Consider the following 23494-nt stretch of genomic DNA (forward strand, 5'->3'; position numbering starts at 1 on the left):
GAATCTAAGCCTGAAATAATTGTGCCAAAAGGAGAAGACACACAGGGTAGAGATTTGGAGATCAAAGTTCTGTTTCTTTGAATAGGTTTTTGTGTGATTTCGGACATTCATGTTTTTCTCATTCGACTTTCCAATTGTAAAATGAATATGTCTTATGTCTGCATGGCTACTTCATACTATTGTTGTAGTATTCAAGTAAAACAATCTGTTTTAAATTATTTAGAATAGCATGAAATGTTTTGCAAGTACAAAATATTATCAAGGATAACAGAGACATTCTATACGTTCTCAATTCTGATATACCCTCATGTTCCTCGAGCTGATTTCTCTGGAAGGCCAACCAAATCCACAGGATATGAAGGCTACTTGTAACACAGTTTTATTATAGTCATTAACAGAATTTGGATCATTTTGTCTAGAGGATTTGTAGAGAATTGGGAGGTCGATGACGGACTCTAATGGTGAGCATAATGGGTTGATTTAATTAATTCAGTGAACAAGATATTTGATCCAGTTGAATGATGCGTGAGCAAAATATCTGGTTGACATATCTGAATCTCAATTTTCCAGATATTTTTACAATAGATAATTCCTTTAGAAGAAGAAATTTTACAACTATTCAACATTCAGTTTTTATCCTGGATAAATCTCTATTTGTTCTTCATCTCATTCTTCTACATGCATTTTAAACCACTTCTTTCAAATTGGGTTTGGTTTAGATAAAGAAAAATTCATTTGAAATTTCTTTCTCTTCACTTTTCCTCATCTATTTAGGGGAACACAAACTGAATCATTGGTTATCAAAAACTTAATGTCATTTCAGTGGATTCCCATTAGTAAAAATCAAGCGATTATTGATAACTGACTGATCTTCACACATCAGTCGATGACTGGAGAGGATGTATGTCTTCTGCCATTAAGATTTTTTTTAGATTTGACTAAAGCAATAAGGCTAACATGTAAAATAAAAAATAAAAGATAAAATTAATCAATAAATTGAGTAGCAGCAAGTGTAAATAATTCAATTGGGAGCTGCATTATAGAGAGAGTCTTCATAGAATGAATAGGTTGTGTTTGAAGGCTAGTATAAAAATTGCATGCATTTTAAAGAATCCAAGTTAGCTAAATATGCCTGCAAATGTTCAGAGTTTTAAAGGAATCTGGCCTATTTAAAAATAAAATCAAGATTTTGGCACACTAGAATGTTGACTCATTTAAGCTTCACAAGACACCATATTAAAAGCATTTTGCTGAAGAAGAATAAAAAGAGAGAGAGATTAACTACCTTGCCCATGCCTAAAGCCAGTAAGTACTTGAATCAAGACTTGAGCTCAAGTATGTCTTCAGAGCCCATGACTCATTTTTAATGTCAGGTAGCGTCTGAAGGAATACTGAGATCTGAAGAAGCATGGGTGGATGGAGAGAAAGAGAAAAGTGGAGGAAGCAGGGTACCATTAAGGGAACACAGAGAATGTACTTAATATTCTTTAATATCTAGTAGTCATAGTGAGGCTCATTTCAGACTTTGGCTACTCATTGGACTGAGGATCTTAAAGTACTCCTCACCTTGGTCAGCATCACTTCAAGAGCTTGGCAAGGGTGATTCTTCCAGTGAGAGGCAGCAAAGATTACAAATGAGCAGAGTGATGTCAAGAAGTTATTAATATCTGCCAGTCATTTTGTGAAGGATGTAAACTTCATTGAAGCTTTGTCTTTTGATAAATTTTCTCAAAATATCATCCATAATTAATGACATGATTGATACTAGACACAAAGCATATTTACTAACAAATGATGAATAGGTTCTGGAGGATAAATTTTGCAAACAGAAGGCAAAATATAATAATACATCACAGAAAGGCAGATCTGAAAAGCGGAAGAAATACAGATATGGAAGACTTTTGCAGTAATGGCCCAAATTTGTTCACATCCATGCTGTTGGATAGTCCTTCCCTACACTGGTTCTGGACTTGGCCATGGTACTTGCCTTGGCAGATGAAACTATAGAAAATGTGACTTAAGTACAAGCCACTATAGTAAGACACCAGTGCCAGCCGGCCAAAGGATGAGAGAATGAGATTCACCTAGCTGACAACCTACCCAGTATCGAATACACCAAAAAATCCTAGATCATCCACCCAACCACCTGGCTACAATCCAGAAGAAAGCCCACCAGAAATCAGCCAAACAAACCCCCAGAAAATGTGACCAGCCAATCCACAGAATTATAAACTAAATAAAATGGTTGTTTATTTTAAGCCATTGAGTTTACACAGCAAAAGCTATTTGATATGATAGAATACTGTTTCAAGCAATGAGAAAAACAAGCAAAAGGTATTACATACTTGTTTCCCAAATAGAGACCTAGTAATCCAGAAGGATCATACTGCAAGGACTGTGTGTGTGTCCAGGCATAAAGGGTTTGGACATCCTTAAAGAACCCCATACCTCAGGATGATAGGAGAGAAGCAGAATATTGTTGTACCACCAAAAGTAAAATAGAAAAGTACCATAGGGTCTTGGGAAGCACAGCGTACTTTCCCAGTGTGAAGCAGCATCACTTGGTGTGCCCCCAATCTAAGCTTGGTAGAAGCAAAGATTATAGACAGCCAGGAAGAGGTCCTGTCAATGTGAACATGAAATCACACAGAAGCAATGGAGTGGACCACCAACTGAAGACATTGGTGGTGGACATTATGCCTCCCAGTAGGTGCCGATATAGACAGAGATCCACCAAGGGCTAAATTCCTCCTCTTACTCTCCTGCCCCCATCCAACAGTTGATGTGCATCAATTTCCTCTCTATGAAACCAAAGTACCACTTTATTTTATCAGCTAGACTCTAACTCTGAGACTAATGCAATTTATTCTGGGCTTTGTGTTTTCATACATATTCTATGTTCTCAGCAATAGAGTTGAAAGGTATTAATAAAATTATTAACTCTTCACACCACAAAAACATAAGCTAACTTTATAACTATTAACTCATCAACAACAACAACAACAAATCACACAAACAGAAACCTGCATCCAGTATTAAAAATTAGGGAAGGGTGCCAAAACACATGACTCCAAAGTCTAATATACTATTAGACTAATCTATTGGATTAGATTGCAACAGCTTCCTGACAGTGCAACTCTCGCCCCTTGTCCCCAGATGGGCATCAGAACCTGCTCCTTTCCCCAGGAACTGGTGTCTTCTTCCAACTTGCCATAAAATCCTTTCAAAAATGATTGACATCTAGAACTTCCAACAATCCTAGAGGTCTTCAAACAACCACTTCACAACGAGATAGAAGCCTGACAGAAGTTCCTGTCTTCTTTTAAAATTTTCAGAAAATTTGTATGGTTAAAATTAGACCTTTTATTATAACAATTATTTAGTCTCTCTTTATGAGCAATTCCAAAATACTACGATTAATTTCCTATCTGCATCCATCAGAGTGAGTTTCATGATGTCAGTTATGTTCTTGACCATATTTAATCAGAATCATGCTGCCAGATTGATTCATTTCTGTGTGCACATCTGTTATATCTTCAGAGCAGTCATCAATGCTCCTCACTCTTCTTAAAATCTAGCCTTTTACTCTGCAGAGGTTAAACTAGTTCATTCAAACCAATCAACCAATCAAAAACTGGTTTTTTTGGCCAGTCATAAATATGACTAAAGAACATATATGTTCCTTCCTGGATATGATTGAATTTATTTTTCCCATGTACCTTCTAATGAAGCTTTACAATTTCCTTAAACTGTTGAGCAGCCAAATAAAACCAGTTTTCAGACACATTATAGCTAAAATTATATCTCATGTGTAAATTATAAACAATGATGGTTTCCTACTGGCTTATCATATCTGTACCTGTTTCCTGCTTCTTAGACTATTACCAAAGTGCACTTTTGGTCTTAGCTTACAAGAAATATTCTTGAATCCACTTCACCCTTTGAGCAACAATATTTCTTGTAAATCAGTAGTTTCTTGGTTTTCAGTGACTGTGCCAAATGGGGCTTTGGTCTGGTGCTACAGTCTGTAAAGTCAGACTGACATGAGGCTAAAATGTAAACTTGATAAGACTGTGGCTCCCTATGCCAGTAACTATCTCCTCTTTTCACTTAGTAACAATATGATGCTGGCCATAGGTGCTTCAACTTTAATTGTTTTAATCCTTTTTAACCTACTAGGATAGGTATTCTAAAAGCTCACGTGCCAGATGAGCAGGGGGTGTGCACAGGCATTTATGTATGAAATTACACCTACAGTTTCTGATAACATGGCTTTATAAAGTTAGCTCAAAAGAAGGAAAAATACAAACTTTGCCTTTCAATGTACTGTTATTTCTAAACCATTCTAAGGTGGTAACCAACCGAGGCAGCAGCAAAAGCCATGCTGAACTCTTTTCTAATTGATGTGACAGTTTATTGTGTGGTTGGTGTATTGCCCTCTTTCCCTACCAAGTCATTCTCAGTCACTGTAATACCAATTTTTGTAAGTTTTTTGTTTGTTTGATTTCTCAGCATCCTCTCTAAACAAAATACATCTTATTTTTTCATTTTAGGGACGTAAACTGTTTACTGCATGTGAAAGCTCTTACATGACATTTTAAAAAAGCCATTAAATGCCTTCCATATGAAGAATTTGTTCTAGGCAATGCACAATGTGAGCTGGTAGAAACTGTTCCCAAACTGTGGAAATTAGCTCAGTGCTCCAGAACAGACATAATGTCCACCACAGTAAATGGCTCCATGACTTAAATGAGCACTAAAAAGTCATGTAGGCATGATCAAAGAATCAAAATTACAAATAACATTGTCTTCAACCTCATGCAAAAATGAAGTTAAGGAAAGATTATAAATTAATGAAATTTACCCTTATGTGTTTTATGAAGGGCAATTTCATTACTTCATAGTCATATATAATATAATTCCATATATTATATCTACAATCAATTATGAACATGTATACAGATTACCCATTCTGCAATTGCCAATCATCTGAATCAAATTTTATGAAATGGAACGTTAAATATGTGAAAAATTGTTAAAATACACTAAATAAATTTTAGTTAAATATATGTTGATTGCCATAAAATTTGTATAAATGCTAAAAGCATAGTTTAGATGTAATTATAATTTTTCAGATTGGCTTGCTTGTCATATTAGCCCTGAGAAAAACATATTTCTTAAAACCACGAAGCAAATAATTCTATCAATGGGAAAATGATTTATTTACCTGGATCTTCTATAGTTAGGTTCTTTATTAACCATTGAACAATGTCTGACCCTAGAAAAAGAAAAAACACAAATAGTTGTGAACATTTGTTTATATATGTTAACTCTAAGAACTTGCAACTTTTGTCACTCACGTTAGTAAGAATGTTTATTTTTTTAGTTTATGTTTTTGAGCATTTAAAGATATATATATTAAAGATATATATATATATTAAAGATATATATATATATATATATATATGTTTATTAAAGTATAGTTGACACACAATGTTACATTAGTTTCAGGAGTACAACATAGCGACTCAACAAGTCCACACATCATGGTGTGCTCACGGCAAGCATAGCTACCATCTGTCAGCCTATAACACTATTACAAGACCATTGACTCTATTCCCAATGCAATACTTTTCATCCCCATGACTTATTTCCTGTGTAACTGGAAGTCTTTACCTCCTACTACCCTTCACCCATTTTGCCCATACCGCCTCCCCTCTCCCCTCTGGCAACCACTAGTTTGTTCTCTGTATGTATTTCTCTGAGTCTGTTTCTGCTTTGTTTGTGTTAAAATTCCACATCTAACATGAAATCATATGGCATTTGTATTCCTCTGTTTGACTTATTTCACTTAGTGTAATACCCCCAGAGAAGTCCATCCACACTCAAATGGCAAGACTGAGTGTTTCTAATTGTTACAATAACATTAAAGATCAACCACATATGGAGTACTGAAAACAGAATGTGAATACATAGTTTGTTTTCAACGAGCCCAGGTGAATACTAGTAAATTATTTAATATTAAATATTTAGGCACAAAGGTTTAATATACCTGTACTGGATAAAATGATTCATTCATCTGTTCATTGAATAAAAGCTTATTGAATGCCCACTATGTCTATTTTTTCCTCTTTTTTTTTTCAAATTTTTATTCAAATTCTAGTTAGTTAACATATAGTGCAATACTGGTTTCAGGAGTAGAGTTCAGTGATTCATCACTTACATACAACACCCAGTGCTCATCACAAGTGCCCTCCTTATTACCCATCATCCATCTAGCCCATCCCCACACACCTCCCTCCATCGGCCCTCAATTTGTTCTCTATTGTTAAGAATCTCATATAGTTTGTTTCCTTCTCTCTTTGTTCCTTCTTCCCTCCATATGTTCATCTGTTTCTTTAATTCCACGTATGTGTGAAATCATATGGTATTTGTCTTTCTCTGACTTATTTTGCTTAGCATAATACACTCCAGCACCATCTATGTTGTTGCAAATAAATGCCCACTATGTGTGAAGCACAATTCTGAGCATGGCATAACCAATATTTTATAAGATGGTCCCTTATATCTACTCTCAAGCTAAACCAAATTTGTTGTTAGCTTTTAAACACTCCTGTATGTTTCAAGTCTCCATGTCTTTATAGTACTATTCCCTTTGACTGAAATGTCTTACCACTATTTTCAAGACACTCAAGACTCACTTACAATAGAACTTTCCTTAACCCTCACTTTTGTCCACTGAGTTTACAACAACCTCCATTGGAATTCACTGGTACCTGTGTAGAATTGTATTGTAGAATAGATCACACGTTACAGCTGTTTATTTGAATAATGCCCTCAAGGAAGTACCTTGAAGTGGGGTACCATATTCATTTTTTTTTCTATATTCAGAACATAGCAAGTGGTTAATAATGTAGGATGAATAAAAAAAATTATTAAATATATGTTTTCACTTCCTAAAGAAGGAATGTGGGACGGTCTGCAGAAAATGTAATGTTTGAGCTAGATTTTGATATATGATAGACAAAACTCAGTTGCTGGAGGCCTATGTCAAAGTTACAAAGGGGAAAATAGCCAGCAAAAACTATTTGGTGTATTCTTTCTATATACTCCATGCTGGGAATAACAGGAACTTGACACTAATAAAAGTATTCACAGTGTATTCAGCAGATCTTGAACTCTAGGCTAAAGAATTTGGAATTTTTTTCCCCATTAAGTCAGGCAGAGAAAGGGAGACATGGTATGTTTGTTGTGTTTTGTTTTGAACAGAAGAATAACCTTGCCAAAACAAGTTTAAGGAATTTGACTGACAATACATAGGAAGTGCCTTGGGCCAGTCAAAAAGAAAGCAGGGCAGCCAACATTTCTACTGGTTGAGATCCAGGATTGAAAGAAAAAGTACTGAACTAGTTCAGTGTACAAGTGGGTTAAAGCAAAATTAGAGGCTTGCTTCTGGACTTTGTGACTAATTTGGTATGGAGGTGGCCAGTGGAAGAACGGAGAGAACTCAAGGTTTCCAGTACAGGAGCATTGTGGATGAAAAGGATGGTGAAAATATGAGCAGAAATGGGAGATTCAGGAAGAAGACTTGATCTACCTGAAATATTAATTTCTATTTAAATTTGGCTTTCAGCATCATTCATTTATACATAAAACAGCAAAAAATATGTATGAAAATAGTTTTGTCTACATAGTAAGCTGCATCAGGACTACATGAACGAACTTTCATGTGAGCTGAGATTCTACTTCTACGCTCTCGGGGACTGGCCTCAGTTGCGTCTCAGATGTGTATATGTACACATGACTGACATTAACAATGGCTAAATAATTATTACCGCTTGATGCAAAATAGCTCAAAGCTATCTTCAAAGTAAATTTGGGGGAGCCTAGCCAGCTCAGTCAGTAGAGCATGCAACTCTTGATCTTGGGGCTATGAGTTCAAGCCTCATATTGGGTGCAGAGATTACTTCAAAAAACTTTAAAAATAAAATAAATACACTTGATTATCAAATTTGAGAACAATATCCTAAAAGTTATGAAAACACTAATACTCAACATTGATTTCCATATGCATGCATTTAAAAATTTTTTTTTTCAACGTTTATTTATTTTTGGGACAGAGAGAGACAGAGCATGAACGGGGGAGGGGCAGAGAGAGAGGGAGACACAGAATCGGAAACAGGCTCCAGGCTCTGAGCCATCAGCCCAGAGCCTGACGCGGGGCTGGAACTCACGGACCGCGAGATCATGACCTGGCTGAAGTCGGACGCTTAACCAACTGCGCCACCCAGGCGCCCCTGCATGCATTTTTAAAAAGACTTCACATGTTGAATCTAACGTATATTCTTTTATATCTGTTTTGTTTACAACTGCCATCGATTTCAATACATGTGAGAACATGGATTCACCTAGATCCTAAAGGAGCTCTGAGGTAAGGGAGGAAGGGAAACCACTCAGAGAACACAGGTATTTCAGAGAGCTATGTTTAGCCTTACAACCTAAGGTTGAGGCATGGTCACCCCTTTAAAAAAGAGGAGGACTCAGTTTTTCAAATATGTCTGTATTAATACTTGACAAATGTAGAATTCCAGGTATTCAAATCTTATGTGCTATCTCCAGGTAACTTGCTCATTTTCCACATTTGAGCATCTACTTGGGGAACATAAGTGAGCAGCCACTGGACTTTTTCCATTTTTTCGAAGAGAGCCAAACATTGGTTCCAAGACTATAATTTTCTCTTAGTGTAAAAAATGATTTAAAAATGCTTTTAGAAGGAGTTTTTTTAAGTTTTCTTCTTTTTTTTTTTCTGAGCAGAAAGAAATACAAAAAAGCCTAATTTGAAACTACATTTAATTCAGGAAACAGGAAACTTTCTTTCCTAGCCTAGATTTGAGTACTTCTATTATGGTCATATTCTCTGCTCAGCTCTGAAAGGGATGATTGCACCACTTGTCAATATCACTTAGCAGATGCTATAGTAGTTTTATTGTTGTGTGGTCACCTCAATATATTTATGGCTTTAAGTGGAACATTATGAATTACTTTATTGTTAAATGTATACCCAAACTCACCATATTCACCTATTCTGCATCTATGACAGCAAGATCTTAACTCCAAGAGAAAGGTAGGACACAGAGAGAAAAAAAAAAATCCAGCATCATGATGGAAAAAGAAAACTGAAAGAGAAATGTGGTATCACAGTCATATTGAGACCTACAATTCAAACTTAAAAGGGTGCATTACAGCCAGGAGGCATGTAGGAAAGAATGGCACATTTCTAGCAATGTGTCTCAGCCTTATGTTTAATGAATAAATGAACAGATATGTATAATGTACATATCCAGAGTATTTTAGCATGCATGCATCTTTATTCTCAGTGCCTTACAGTAACATGAAGAATTGTTTTCTCATTGTTTTTCTTTTCTTTAAAAGATGGCAAAGAGCTATTGAATAGCTATGATGTGAAACTAGCTAAGAGATGCAACAATATCTTAAACCCCAAGAAATAAAAAAAAAATACCTCTATGACTATAACTACCAGAAACTTTAGCCCTGAGCAGTACCTATTATTGCTTTGAATTCTCAGAGGTTACTCTTGTAACCTTTAGAGTTACAAAATTATGTGTTCCCTGTACTTAGCAGAAACAGTACAGGTTTTATTATTGTGTAATCCCAGTAATCTATGACTCGAAATGAAAACAAGTTAAGACTGTTCCTCATACACTGCTCATAGTTGCTCACATGCTGTACTGTTTCTTACTTCCATGACTTTGATGGTGCTATTCCATTTCCATCTCTTTTTCCTTTGGCCAATTTCAACTCAGCCCATTAAAGTTCAGGTCACACATTAACGATTCCAGGAAACCTAGTCTACCCACTCCTCCTGCAGGGAGGTGTATTCATCTTTGGATCCCAAACACCCAAACCAGTGCCTCACATGTAAAAGATGATCAGTAAATGTTGAAAGAATGGATGAAATGACCACAAGGTTCCCTCTCCAGATCATTCTCTAAGAAAGTTTACAAAAAGATGGCATCCATCATACAAAGAATATTAGATTGGCATATAGTGTTCAGCCACCATAATCACCTTTCACAGTGATACCTGTCCCATTTAAAGGCTATCTCTTTACCACTCCACCCACAATTAAAGCAAAACAAAGTAAGACATTTAGACATCAGTATTATTTCCTCACCCAGGCTATGGAACTGAGTGGAAGGGGCTTCCCCAATTCTGGCTCTGCTGCAGAGTGACAAGACCTGAGCCAAGTCCTGTCCTACACCTGCATTACTTCCATTACACTCATGTTCCCTCTACTGATTAGAGCACACTCTCTCAGCTATAAGTGTCAGCTTCAGCTATCTGCTACTGAACCTGATGGGAGGCTCACAAAGAGAAAAATATTGTGAAACGTTTGCACATATATATGAGGACTTTGTAAATCAACCAAAATGTTACACTTTTGATTTGTATCCTTTACGAAAATACTCATTTTGTAATTTCTGCTAAAGCCATTAATGAAAATTTTAGCTCTTAATCAGTGGAAGATGCCCAAATATTCCTTTTCAATATTTCTCTTTCACGAAAGTAAATAGGCTCTTTGCCTGGGGTAGAGTTCCTGGATTGGTTTTCAAGCAGATGTTTAATCAAGATCATGACAGTTTATCTGCACTTTTTAAACTTTGTTATGTAAGTTCCATAAACCATAAAAATATTTCTTGAGACACAAAACAAGGACTGTGTGACTCTTCAAAGCCTAAGAAGCTGTAAAGTTAGAAAGTAAAAACAGCAAAGCAGCAAAGATAGTAATAATCAAAGGATATGAGAATATCAAGATGACCCTAAGGACAGTTTCCCACCCTCTCCCAGAACTCAAAATGATTACTGACCAACCAGAGGAGGTTTTTTTTTTTTTTTTTTTTTTTTTTTTTCCAAATTGTCTGCTCAGCAACACCACTTGTCTCTTCTATAAGATGGTAAGAATACATGAAATGTTGTGGAATTAGGCAAGGGAAGGGGAAAATGGTTCCTTGCTGTAGTCTTTGTTGTGATACACAACACTGTGAAAAGTCAAGAGAAGGATGAGTTTGCCATAATGTTTCCTCACGATAGGGAGAGAGGATCCCTTTGAAGAACCATTTTTAAAATTTTATTTTATTTTATTTTTCTGTTTTTACAGTTCTTCAGACTCACAAGAAATGAAATAATTAATAAAAGTAGAAGATGTGCAAATAAAATATGAGTTAATGTGCAAATAAAATAACTATGAGTTAGCTAATCATTGGAATTTACCAATTCTATATGCTAGCCACTAGGCATAAAGAAAAGATTGTAGACCATTCCTGTCCTCAACACTTAAATCTCTTTAAAACTAAACACAGGCTATGGCTCATTGTCTCTGTGAGGAACTATGAGATGAAGAAAATATGTATTTATTGATCAATAAAAATTTCCTCCAGTGAAGTCTACAGCTGCAATAGGAAGTTAGAGCAAACTAACATTTACTGAGTTTTGGGTGCATAATATGGTAGGTGTTTCACATAAGTTTCCATTAAAATCTCTACTTCAGCTTTTAACAGTAAATTCTCAGAAATATACCAAATGAAAATATCCAGAACCAAAATAAGAATGAACCATCCCAAAGGTATATTTAAATACGCCTCTCTCCTAATGAAAAGTTTGCAATGATCTTTTCACTGGCATCTGGAATCTGAAGACTTGAATGGCATACAAGGTCTTCCATGGCATGCCTCCTCTCTACCTCTCAGCCTCAGATCCCACCCTTCCATCTTCTGGATATTACAACTTAACAGCATCAATTCGAACTTCTTTGACCATAAATAGCATGATACTTTACACTCTATGCTTTTACAGACACTGTATATTCTGGTTGGAATAACTTCCTCCATTTAAGACACAGCCCAAGTATCACTTTCTCTTGGAAGTTGTCTTGGTTATTATCTCCTTCACCTCCTGTTGCACCTGTTCCTGCCCTGGGATCTCATAGCACCATGTCCATTCTTCCATTACAGCATACCACGTTGAACATATAGCCTCTAAACATGTATCGCTAGAGTAGAAGCCTCCAGTACTTGAGCACAGCACCTGGGAGAGCCTCAAAAACTACTAGTCAAGATTTGAAACTAATTTCCCAAAGACCAAACTCAGAATATACTATTCCTTAACACCATGGAATCTTCCTGTCATTTTGAGGTAGTTATTGGAATTCTTTAGCTGTTATTGCTAACCAACCAAGCTTATATTTTTCAATGCTATGAAATTAAGAGGTATTTGATTTCTTTGGATTAACAATATCTTGTAAATAATCAGAATTTTAATAACAATTGTTAAATAGAGTAAAAAGGTAGTAATTTTGAACAGTACCTTTTAAACTGGAAACTCTTCATTTTGATAAATAATAATGGTACTATTGAGATAAATACATGTATCCTGTTGATGATATTTATATTTAAGCACTTCTACTTTGCCTCATTTGGTCAATAAAGTTAATATATTCAGAGTCGAAAAGTAATTATACGTGGTCCACAACTACATTTTGGTAATTTTATTTTTTAATTAAACTTTTTAAAAATAGACTTTATTTTCTAGTTCACATAAACTTAAGCAGAAGGTACAGAGATTTCCTATATACCTCCTGTCCTCATACATGCATAACTTTTCCCAGTACCAAACCCTACCAGAGTCCTACATTTGTTACAGTTGATGAAGGTGCATTAACACATCATTATCACCCAGAGTCCCTAGTTTATATTAGAGTTCACTTAGTGTTCTACATTCTATGGGTTTAGACAAATTTATAACGACATGTATCCACCATGTTGTATCATGCAAAGTAGTTTCATTGCCTTGAAAATCCTCTATATTCCACTATTCATCTCACTCTCTCTAACCTCCATCAACTAATGATCTCTTTATGGTGTCCATAGTTTTGCTGGTTCTAAAATGTTGCACCATTTGAATCATACAGTATGTAAGCTTTTCAGTTTGACTTCTACAGTTAGTAATATGCATTTGAATTTCTTTCATGTCTTTTCATGGTTTGATAACTTATTTCTTAGCACTATGCATTGCTTGAGGGTGCCTAGAATATGCAATGGGGAAAGGATAGTCAACTCAATGAATGTTGCTTGGGGAACTAGACAGTCGCATTCAAAAGAATGAAATTAGACCCCTATATTACACCATACACAAAAATCAACTCAAAATGGATTAGAGATTTGAATTTAAGAACTGAAACCATAAAAATAAAACATAAAGAAGATCCTTGACATTGGCCTTGGCAACAATTTTCTAGGTATGATATCAAAAGCTCAGGCAACAAAAACAAACATAAAATAATAATAAGTGGAAATATATCAAACTAAAAAGCATCTGAATAGCAGGGTAAATAATGAACAAAATGAACACAGAACCTATGAATTGGGAGAAAATATTTACAAACTATCTTATAAGGGGTTAATATCCAAGATATATAAGAAATTCCTACAACTCAATAGAGAAAAAATATGGGCAAAGGTCCAGATAGATGGATAAAGAATAGGTGTGATAGTATTCAGCCTTAAAAAAGAAGGAAACCCTGCTATTTGCAATGACACAGATGGAGAACATTATGTGAAATAAGCCAGATACAAAAAAAGACAAATATTGCATGACCTCACTTATATGTGGGATCTTGAGTTCATAAAAGCAGAGAATGGAATTGTAGTGGCTAGGGACTAGAGGGTAGAGGGTGGAGGTGGAATGGAAACATGTTGGTCAAAAGGTACAAAGTGTCAGTTATACACTATGAATAAATTCTGTAGAGCTAGTGTATAACCTGGTGACTATAATTAATGGTATTGTACTGTATACCTGAAATTGGCTACAAGAATATAACTTTAAGTGTTCTCACAACAAATAATGGTAACTATGTGAAGGGATAGATACGTCAATTAGATTGATTGTAATATTCATTTTCACAATGTATACACATATCAAAAGATCAAACCGTATACCTTAAATATATGCAATTTTTATTTGTCAATTATACCTCAGTAAAGCTCCCTAACCCTCCCTCTGCCACATGAAGATACAAAAAGTACGCAGTCTGTGGGCTGGATGAGGGCTCTTAGCCAACCATGCTGGCATCCTGATCTTGGACTTCCAGTCTCCACAACTGTGGAAAATAAATTTCTGTTGTTTACAAGCTATCCAGTCTATAGTAACTAAGCCTGAGCTGACTAAGGTGAAGGACAAGTTCCAAGGTTTGACAACTATGAATGGAGCTGATCTGTGTGCAAGTTTTGTGTTTACAATTCCTTTGAATATATACTAAGGAGTGCAATTGTAGGGTTCAGAGCATGTTTGTTTGGTTTTATAAGACATCACCAACCTGTCTTCCAAAGTGGCTGTACCGTTTTGCATTTCCACAAGCAGTGAATGAGATTTTCTGTTGCTCTTCATCCTCAGCGGCATTTCATATTGTCACTGTTCTGGATTTGGGCAGTTCTAACAGGTATATGGTGGTAAAATGTTTAAATTTGCATTTTTTTGATGACATATGGTGTAGAACATCTTTTCATGTGCTTATTTGCCATCTGTATATCTTCCTTTGTGGGGGGGATCTGGTTTTAATAAACGTTGGATTTAATAAACCTTTTAATAAACCTTTAAACCTTGGCTCAGGTTTTAATCAAGTTGTTTTCTTATTGTTGAGTTTCAAGAATTATTTGTATATTTTGGATAACAGTCCTTTATCAGATGTGCCTTCTGCGAATATTTCCTTCTAGGCTATAGCTTATCTTTTCATTCTCTTGACATTGTCTTTCACAGAATATAAGTCTTTAATTTTAATAATGCCCAGGTTATCAACGATATCTTTAATGGATTGTGGCTTTGATGTTGTTATCTAAAAAGTTCTTGCCATACCAAAAGTCAACTTTTGGACCAAAAGTTTTCTCCTATGTTATCTTCTGGAATTTTTATAATTTTGAATTTTGCTTTTAAGGTCTATGATTCATTTTGAGTTAATTTTTGTGAATAGTATAAGGTCTGTGTCTAGATTTATTGTTATTATTTTTTTGCAGGTGGATATCCAGTTGCTCTAGCACTATTTTTTTTGTTAAAAGGACTATCTTGGGGCACCTGGGTGGCTCAGTCAGTCCAGTGTCCAACTTCGGCTCAGGCCATGATCTCACGGTTTGTGAGTTTGAGCCCCACATCAGGCTCTGTGCTGACAGCTCGGAGCCTGGAGCCTGCTTCGGATTCTGTGTCTCCTTCTCTCTCTGCCCCTCCCCAACTTGTTCTCTGTCTCTCTATGTCTCTCAAAAAGTAAACAAATCTAAAAAAAATTTTTTTTTTTTTAAGCACTATCTTTGTTCTATTGCCTTGCCTTTGCTTCTTTGTCAAGGATCAGTTGACTATATTTTAGTGGATCTATTTCTGGCATCCTTGTTCTGTTCCATTGATCTATTTGTCTATTCTGTCACCAATACCACACTGCCTTGATCACTGTGCCTTTACAGTAGGGTTCAACTCTGTTCTCCTCTTTCAAAATACCGTGTTGGCCTTCTGGATCTTTCACCTCTCCATATAAGTTTAAAAATCAATTTACTGGGGCGCCTGGGTGGCTCAGTCGGTTAAGCGGCCGACTTCGGCTCAGGTCAAGATCTCGCGGTCCGTGAGTTCGAGCCCCGCGTCGGGCTCTGGGCTGATGGCTCAGAGCCTGGAGCCTGTTTCAGATTCTGTGTCTCCCTCTCTCTGACCCTGCCCCATTCATGCTCTGTCTCTCTCTGTCTCAAAAATAAATAAACGTTAAAAAAAAATTTAAAAAAAAAATAAAAAATAAAAATCAATTTACTGACAACAGTGATATAACTTGCTGGTATTTTGATTGGGATTCACTGAATCTACAGATCCAGTTGGGAAGAACTGACATCTCAACAATATTAAATCTTCCTGTTCATGAATGTGGAATTTCTCTTTATTTATTTAGTTCGTCTTTTATTTCTTCCATCAGAGTTTTTTTAGCTTTCCCACACAGATCTTCTACATATATTTTCTTAGATTTATACCTAATTTTCCTTAATTAAACTTTTAATTTCAAAAAGAAGTATAGGTTCACATGCAGTTGTAAGAAGTAATACAGAGGAATACCTTGTACCCTTTATGCAATTTCCACCAAAAGTTAACATTTTGCAAAACTATAGTGCAATATCACAACCAGGATACTGGCATTAATACAATGAAGTTATATTCTCATCACTACATCACTGCATCACTACATCCTCATCACTCCAAGCATCCCTCATGATGGTCTTTTATAGTCACACTCAATTATTCTTAACCCCTGGCAACCACTAATCTATTCTTCCATTTTATCATTTTAAGAATATTTTAAGAATATTATGTAAATAGGGTCATACCAGACACAAACTTTTAACATTGACTTTGTTTTTCACTTGCTCAGCATAAATCACTGGAGATTCACTCAAGTCGTTGCACATATCAATAGTTCATTCCTTCTTATTGCTGGGTATTACACTGCTATGAGCACATCAGACTATTTAATCATTCACCCGTCGAAGAACATATTTGTCAGTTTTGGCTATTATGGATAAAGATGCAGTGCTATAAACATTTCTGGGCAAATTTTTGTATGAATATGCATATATTTTTATTTCTCTAGGATAAATGTCTGCAACCACAATTGCTGGGTCTTTTGGTGTTTCTTTTTTTGTTAATATGAAATTTATTGTCAAATTGGTTTCCATACAACACCCAGTGTCACATTTAAAAAAAAAATGTTTTTGAATGTTTATTTTGGGGGGGGAGGGGCAGACAAAGAGGGAGACACAGAATCTGAAGCAGGCTCCAGGCTCTGAGCTGTCAGCACAGAGCCTGATACGGGGCTCGAACCCACAAACCATGAGATCATGACCTGGGCTGAAGTCAGACACTTAGCTGACTGAGCCACCCAGCGCCCCCGACCCCTCTCCACTTTTCTTTTAAAGCAATGGCCAAACTGTTTTTGCATTGTGGCTATTTTCCATAGCCACAAATTTTGTGGTGAAAATTTTGTGGTGAAAATTCACTGTCATTTTAATTTGCATCTTCCTGATGGCTAATGATGCTAGCATGTTTTCATATGCTTATTTGATGTATCTATTTTGATTTTTCTAAGTGTTTTTCAGGGTATTGCTTTGTATAGCCTTTCACAGTTAATGTTAAAATTACATTACATACACAGAACTTATCACAGCCTCTTAGTGTGTCATCATTTTACCAGTTTGAATGACAATAAAAATCTTGTGTTGTTTCATGTCCCTTTAATCTCCATTTTATAGTCTTTCCTAAGCAATTATTCTATATATATTTATAACCACATCGTGCTTTGTTATATTTTTTTCTTCAACAATCAAACAATTTAGAAAACTGAAGATATGGTAAACCTACTGTATTTGCCTATATACTCACTTACTATGTTTTTCTTCTTTTCTGATCTTTTAAGCTTCCTTCCTTCTTTTAGTGTTTCCTTTCAATTTAGAAAACTTGCTTTGGCCATTCTATTCAAGTAGGTTGGCTAGTGACAAATTCTCTCAGTTGTCCTTCATCTGAGAATGTTTTTGTTTCCCCTTTACTTCCCAAGGAAATAATACTGGACACAGTATTCTGGGTTGACAACTACTTTCTTTCAGCATTTAAAAATTTCATGTCATTTCCTTCTGTCTTCCACAGCTTCTGATGAGAAACCTGTGGCTATTTGAATTGTTTTTCCCTTCCAGTTAAAGAGACGTTTTTCTCTGACAGCTTTCAATTTTCTTGTTATTGTTGTCTGTAGTTTCCAGAAGTTTAGTTATGATGTATATTGGTGTTGATTTCATTTGGTTAATGCGTCCTGTTCTCTCAGCTCCTTGATCTGCATGCTATGTTTGGGGAGTTTTCAGCCATTATTTCTTTGAGTACTTTTTTGCCCTAACCTTGTTTTTCATCTCCTTCAGGACTCCAATGACAGAAATGTTAGGTTCTGTGCTGCTGGTTCTAATTTTTCTATGAGGTTTCTCAAAATGAAAGCAAAGTATGGAAGTTTAAGTAACTAAAGTGTACAGTCCTACTTTTACTGAGGTATAATTTATACACACTGATTTTTGGTATAAAATCTGGTGAATTCTGATAAATATACATACCACTTCAATTAACATACAGAAGAAAACATTTGCATTATTGTGGTATCTTAAATGCCCTTATGATTGCTTCTAGTCAAGATGACCTCATATGCTGACAGAGAAAACTAGGATTGTCATTTCTGGCACCATGTTTTAGTTTTGCCTGTCCCAGAACTTTACAAAACAAAATCTCATAGTATGTACTTGCTTGTGCCTGGCTTCTTTCCTCAACAACTGTTTTTGACAGTCATTCATTTACTGCATCATCAGTTCTCCTTCTAGGTGCTGAGTTGTTTCCACTGTATGAATATACAACAGTTTGTTTATAGAGCTTTGGGTTGTTTCTGGTTTATGGTCATTGTAAAAAAAAAAAACTGCTGTGAACATTAATGTGCATATCTTATTGTAGACATACGTTTTCATTTATTTTATTTGTTTTATTTCTGTGAATACCTTCCACCTGCTTTTGACAAAGACAGAATATAATATTTCTTAACCTTAAAAGTTAGAAGGTGGAGTGCAAACAAATGCCAGTGGTTTCAGTGGGTCAATAAATCTCAATCTGATACTGAATTGGCCTGAAGTATAGCTCTCATTGCTTTCACTTCAATTAAAAAATGAAGTTTAGCAAGTATTAACTCCATCAACTTACCATCCCCGCATGTACAAATTTGTCTCTATTTATTTATTTTTAATGTTTATTTATTTATGAAAAACAGAGAGAGAGGGACAGAGAGGGAGGGAGGGAGAAGGAGAGAGAGAGAGAGAGAGAGAGAGAGAGAGAGAGAGAGAAGCAGAGAGAGGTAGAGAAAGAGAAGCCCAAGCAAGCCCTGCACTAATAGCACAGAGCCTGATGCAGGGCTTGATCTCATGAACCACAAGATCATGACCTGAGCCAAAATCAATAGTCAGACACTCAACTGAGTGAACCACCCAGGTGCCCTTAAATTTGTCTGTCTTTAAATCTCTCCTCTCCTCTTTTCTCCCATTTTCTGAGGAAGACGGTTCTACCTTCCTACCCAAGGTGAATCCCTCCTTATCTCATTTTCTTCTGTCTCCTCAAGAGCTTCACTATACTTTGCCCTGAAGTCTTTTTCAAACTTGAAAAAAAAAATGAAGCTTTACAGACAACAGCATGGCACTCAGACTCTAGCAAGTGAGAAAATATTGCACAAACAATCCTACAATTAAATAGGTAACTAAAGTGACAAATGTGAATGCAAAGTAAAGGGAACAAGGAAAGATGAGAACAAAGGATCCTGGTTTAGCTTGCAAGCTTGGGAGGCTTCTCTGAGCAATTGGATAGAAAATGTTGAACTATGCATGAGGGAGAATTATAGCTAAGGAAGGTCCCAGAGCAGATAGATCAGAATTAGAATCAAACTACAAGGGATGTGATTTAGGCAGGAAGTGAAGCAAAACCCTTTTTATGAGATGGAAAGAAACAGTGTGACTAGAAAGTGAAAGTATTTTAAAAGTGTGGAAATTGTCATGTTTACATCTCAATTTTTCCTGTGAACTGGGAAGCATAACAATTTTTTGAGGCAGCTATGGGTGACATTTGGAATTTGAAGAAAGATGTGAGGAACTGGTGGTGCCTCTAAGAAAAGCGGGAGAGGCTGCTGATGCAGGATCAGTTTGCTACTGGGTGAGTTTGGGAAGCTTGGGATCTGGACTGTGAGCACCTTCCCCCCACCACACACACACTCTCCTCCATCACCCCCATCCCCCAAATCTCCATCATCCCCTTCCCTCCTTCATCCCTATCACCCTCCTCTCCCAACGCCTCCATCACCCCCCTCTGCACTCCCCTCCATTACCCCCTTCCCTCAAACCCCCACCACGCCCTCCCCCATCACCCCATCACTCCTCTCCCCCCACACTCCCCATCACCCCATCACTCCTCCCCTCACACTCTCCATCACCCCTCCCTGCATCAAGTACTTCCCCCTCCTTTCCCCACACTCCCCCCAGCCCCCACCATGACACAGCTCTCAGCTATGCAGACACAACCACAGCACGAAGGCAGCAGGAGGTTTTCATGGTGTGTATGGCACAAAGACAAGCCCTGGAAGTCATTCACTGGTTGAGGGGGTTGAGAGAAACTGTTGAAAGAATTAGAGGAGATTCAAAAGTCTTGAAGTGATAATAAAGGTAGGGAAATTCTGTCATTCCTCTTAGCCCACAGCAAATGCACAAATATGTGATGTATGGGCAAATGGTCAATCTCTGCTGTATACAGTGGCAAAGGATGCAGTGTCCCTCAGGGAAAGACCAAGTTTCTGTTCAGGCCAGGAATCTGCAAGGCAGTCTGTATATATAAGCAAGATTCAGTAACTTACATAAAACTCTAGTTTGTCTCCTCTTGAATGATAGAAAGTTACCTAGACCAGCACTAGCCAGTACCCCAGGGTAGAATGACATATGCCAGTAGACCCAGAAATGGGAAGTGGGCATCTCTGTCATCTTTACAAATGAGTAGGTATGTTGGAAGGCACATTGTAAATGGCTGGAAGCAGAGTCAGTAATGGGGGACAGACTGGAAGGCAGAAGGATTAAATGGTCTAAGTACAGTGCAAAACTGAAGAGTTCAGCAAATGTTATAGGCTGAAATGATGTCCCTCCTGAATTCCTATGTTGGAGTCCTAACCCCCAATACCTCAGAATGTGACCAGAGGTATTCGGAGAGGTAGTTAAGGTTCAGTCAGGTCATAATAGTAAGCCCTAATCCAATATAACTGGTATCCTTATGTCAAGTGGAAATGAGGACACAGACATACACAGAGGGAAAACCCTGTGGAGACAGGGAGAAAGTGGCTGATGAGAGAGCATAAGGCAAGCTGAGGGCCAAGTACAGGCTAACAGCACCACACCCCTCCAGGTGGGATATGTGTGATATTTCTTGGACACTCCTGGCTGCCCAAGAACAAAGGAAGGGAAAGAAAACAAATGGTTGACTGATAGAAATCAATCATGCACGGCAGGAGTCTCCTTCAGTCTACAGATATCTTAGTAAACTGCAAGAAAAAGGCAATTTTATCCATAGCCTAATCTCAAGAAACCTATAGACTTCATTGCCTGGAGCCCTAATAACACCCTCATCAAGATGTTAAGGGGGTTGCCATCATAATGTGGGAAACAAAGGCAAAGGAAAAATTAAATTCCCTTACTGTCTACAGCCCATTGACAAGTCCTTGTAACAGGCAGAGTGACCTTCCTCTAGAGACTCAGCTGCCTCAATAATGACACTTTGCTAAGGGAAAAAGGGAATCTTGGCTTAACATTATCCTAACCCCCCAGAATCCTGTGAGTCTCCTTAAATACATAAAAATTCCTTTGCAAACCTCCTTTACCTATAACTCCCAAGTATATGTTGGCAATTATACTCCAAGCATATGGCCCCTGATATACATCTGAAGGGTTTCATGACTGAGGTTTTACTAACCAGCAATAAATAGTGTTTTCCTAACAACAGCTAGCCCCTTAAGGTCCTGGAAACCTCACTTCCAAAATTCTTTAGAGACTTATGCTTTCCTTAACCCCCTCCCAACCTGTAGGTATATAATCAGTCACTCTTCACAACCCCAGTGCAGCTCTTTCTGCCCATGGGTCCTGTCCCTGTGCTTTAATAAAATCACTTTTTTTGCAACAAAGACGTCTTCAAGAATTCTTTCTTGCCTATTGGTTCCAAACCCCACCATCATTCCAAAACTCGATCAGTGGCCATATATAAGCCAAAGAGAAGCCTCACGTGAAACCAAGCCTGCTGATGCTTTGATGTCAGACATCCAACCTCCAGAACTGTGAGACAATAAATCTCTATCATTGAAGGCAGCTAGTCTGTGGCACCTTGTTATGGTAGCCCAAGCAACGAACAGAGTAGATAAGAAGGCCTTTAGGTAGGCCCTAGAATAAAGGTATAAGAGGCATGGTGTGACTTTATGGGCTGGGGGATCGAAAGGGGACATGGCACTGAAGTGGTTGCCCATTGGTCCTATGATGAATCTCTGATGATCTATTTATTGGATAGTCAAAGCATTGGGGTCCTCTATGGAGTCATGCTGACAGCAAAATACAAACATTTACCTGGATATAGATGTTTAAGGTGAAAAAAAATCAGCAACTTACGCTTTTGTGTTTCTAACCCAAACACACCAGGGGAAGTCCCAAATAGATGAGGAACCCTGCTTTGTAATGATCTTTCTCTGGCAAGTTCAACACCCAGAAAAGAACAATTGCTGATCATCTGTGTAATATGTCAAGAATGTAACTGCATTTTAGAGTATTTTATTCTGTCCTCCTTCCTAAAGAAAAGACCAAGAGACAGAAATTAAATTGAAACCCATAGATCAAAAGTTTAGCTTGTCTTCAGAAATGCATCCATATATTGGTTAACATTTATAAGAGTGGTCCCTTGGTGATTGTATGACTTTTAAGTTAATATCTTTCTTCAACCAATGCTCCAATCTCCTGCTGATCCTATCAGTGGATCTCGTCTGGGAATCTCAGCATCTAGGATGCCATAAGAGGGAAATGTGCTGACTGCCTCCCAAGGAAGAGTGATGAGTTCCACCAAAGTCTTGATCCTCTTATCAGAAATATCACCACCACCTCTCTTCCCACATGAGTTTCCCCTCTCTTGATGTGGCCCCTAGGCCTGGAAAACCTGTATAATGAGACAGTTTTCATAAATTATGTATAAGCACCACATAAATTGTTTTGGCCTCTAACCAGAACTGTATGTGTTTAATTTTAATTAAAACTGAATACATAACTCTAGTGATATAAAAGTAAGGTTTATTTTGTCTCAAGCAGAGAAAATCCTGTAAAAGAGTATGCTCCTGGGAGAGCTAATCCTTTTGGGTTAGTCTCAGAAACATAAAAGGATTTTTTTCCGAGTTCTTGGATTGCAACATTTAGGAGAAAGTACTGGTTGACTGCCATAAAAGGACAGAACCCATAATTCCTGAATAGCCAGAAATGTTTGTGGGTCCAAAGGCAGAATGCTGCATGTGCTACTTCTTAGCACCAGGGCAGGGGCTGGCCTTGTGGAATGGGAATGACGGCAAAGGGGAACAGCCTCAGTAGAGAAACAATAGCATCTGGACTGTTTGCTCAAGGAGGACCTGGGGGAGATGGAAGAGATCCAGAAAATTTTTGAGGCTTTTGGGTGCTAGGCATGGAAGCCAGATGATAATTAAAAAATATGTGGCTTACTGGGGTTGTTGCCAGCATGGAATAGGGTAACTATAGATGAGGGTGGCCAGGTACAGACTACACTGATGGTGGTGGGGTGGTGGTGGTGGTGGTTAGAGGGGGTGCCTTACATT

General features: G+C 37.2%; 1 protein-coding gene across 10 annotated transcripts in view; it reads right to left on the reverse strand.

The window, feature by feature from the left end:
* The window catches only part of RGS7 (regulator of G protein signaling 7), a 525490-nt gene that overhangs the window by 169100 nt on the left and 332896 nt on the right, over window positions 1–23494 (reverse strand). For all 10 annotated transcript variants that reach the window (XM_045453091.1, XM_045453093.1, XM_045453096.1 and 7 more), the window contains one exon: window positions 5228–5278. In XM_045453091.1, coding sequence (XP_045309047.1) covers window positions 5228–5278 — 51 coding nt within the window. The remainder of the gene's footprint in view (window positions 1–5227; window positions 5279–23494) is intronic.

The sequence above is a fragment of the Leopardus geoffroyi genome, chromosome C3 (assembly GCF_018350155.1).
Source record: "Leopardus geoffroyi isolate Oge1 chromosome C3, O.geoffroyi_Oge1_pat1.0, whole genome shotgun sequence".
Classification (NCBI taxonomy): domain Eukaryota; kingdom Metazoa; phylum Chordata; class Mammalia; order Carnivora; family Felidae; genus Leopardus; species Leopardus geoffroyi.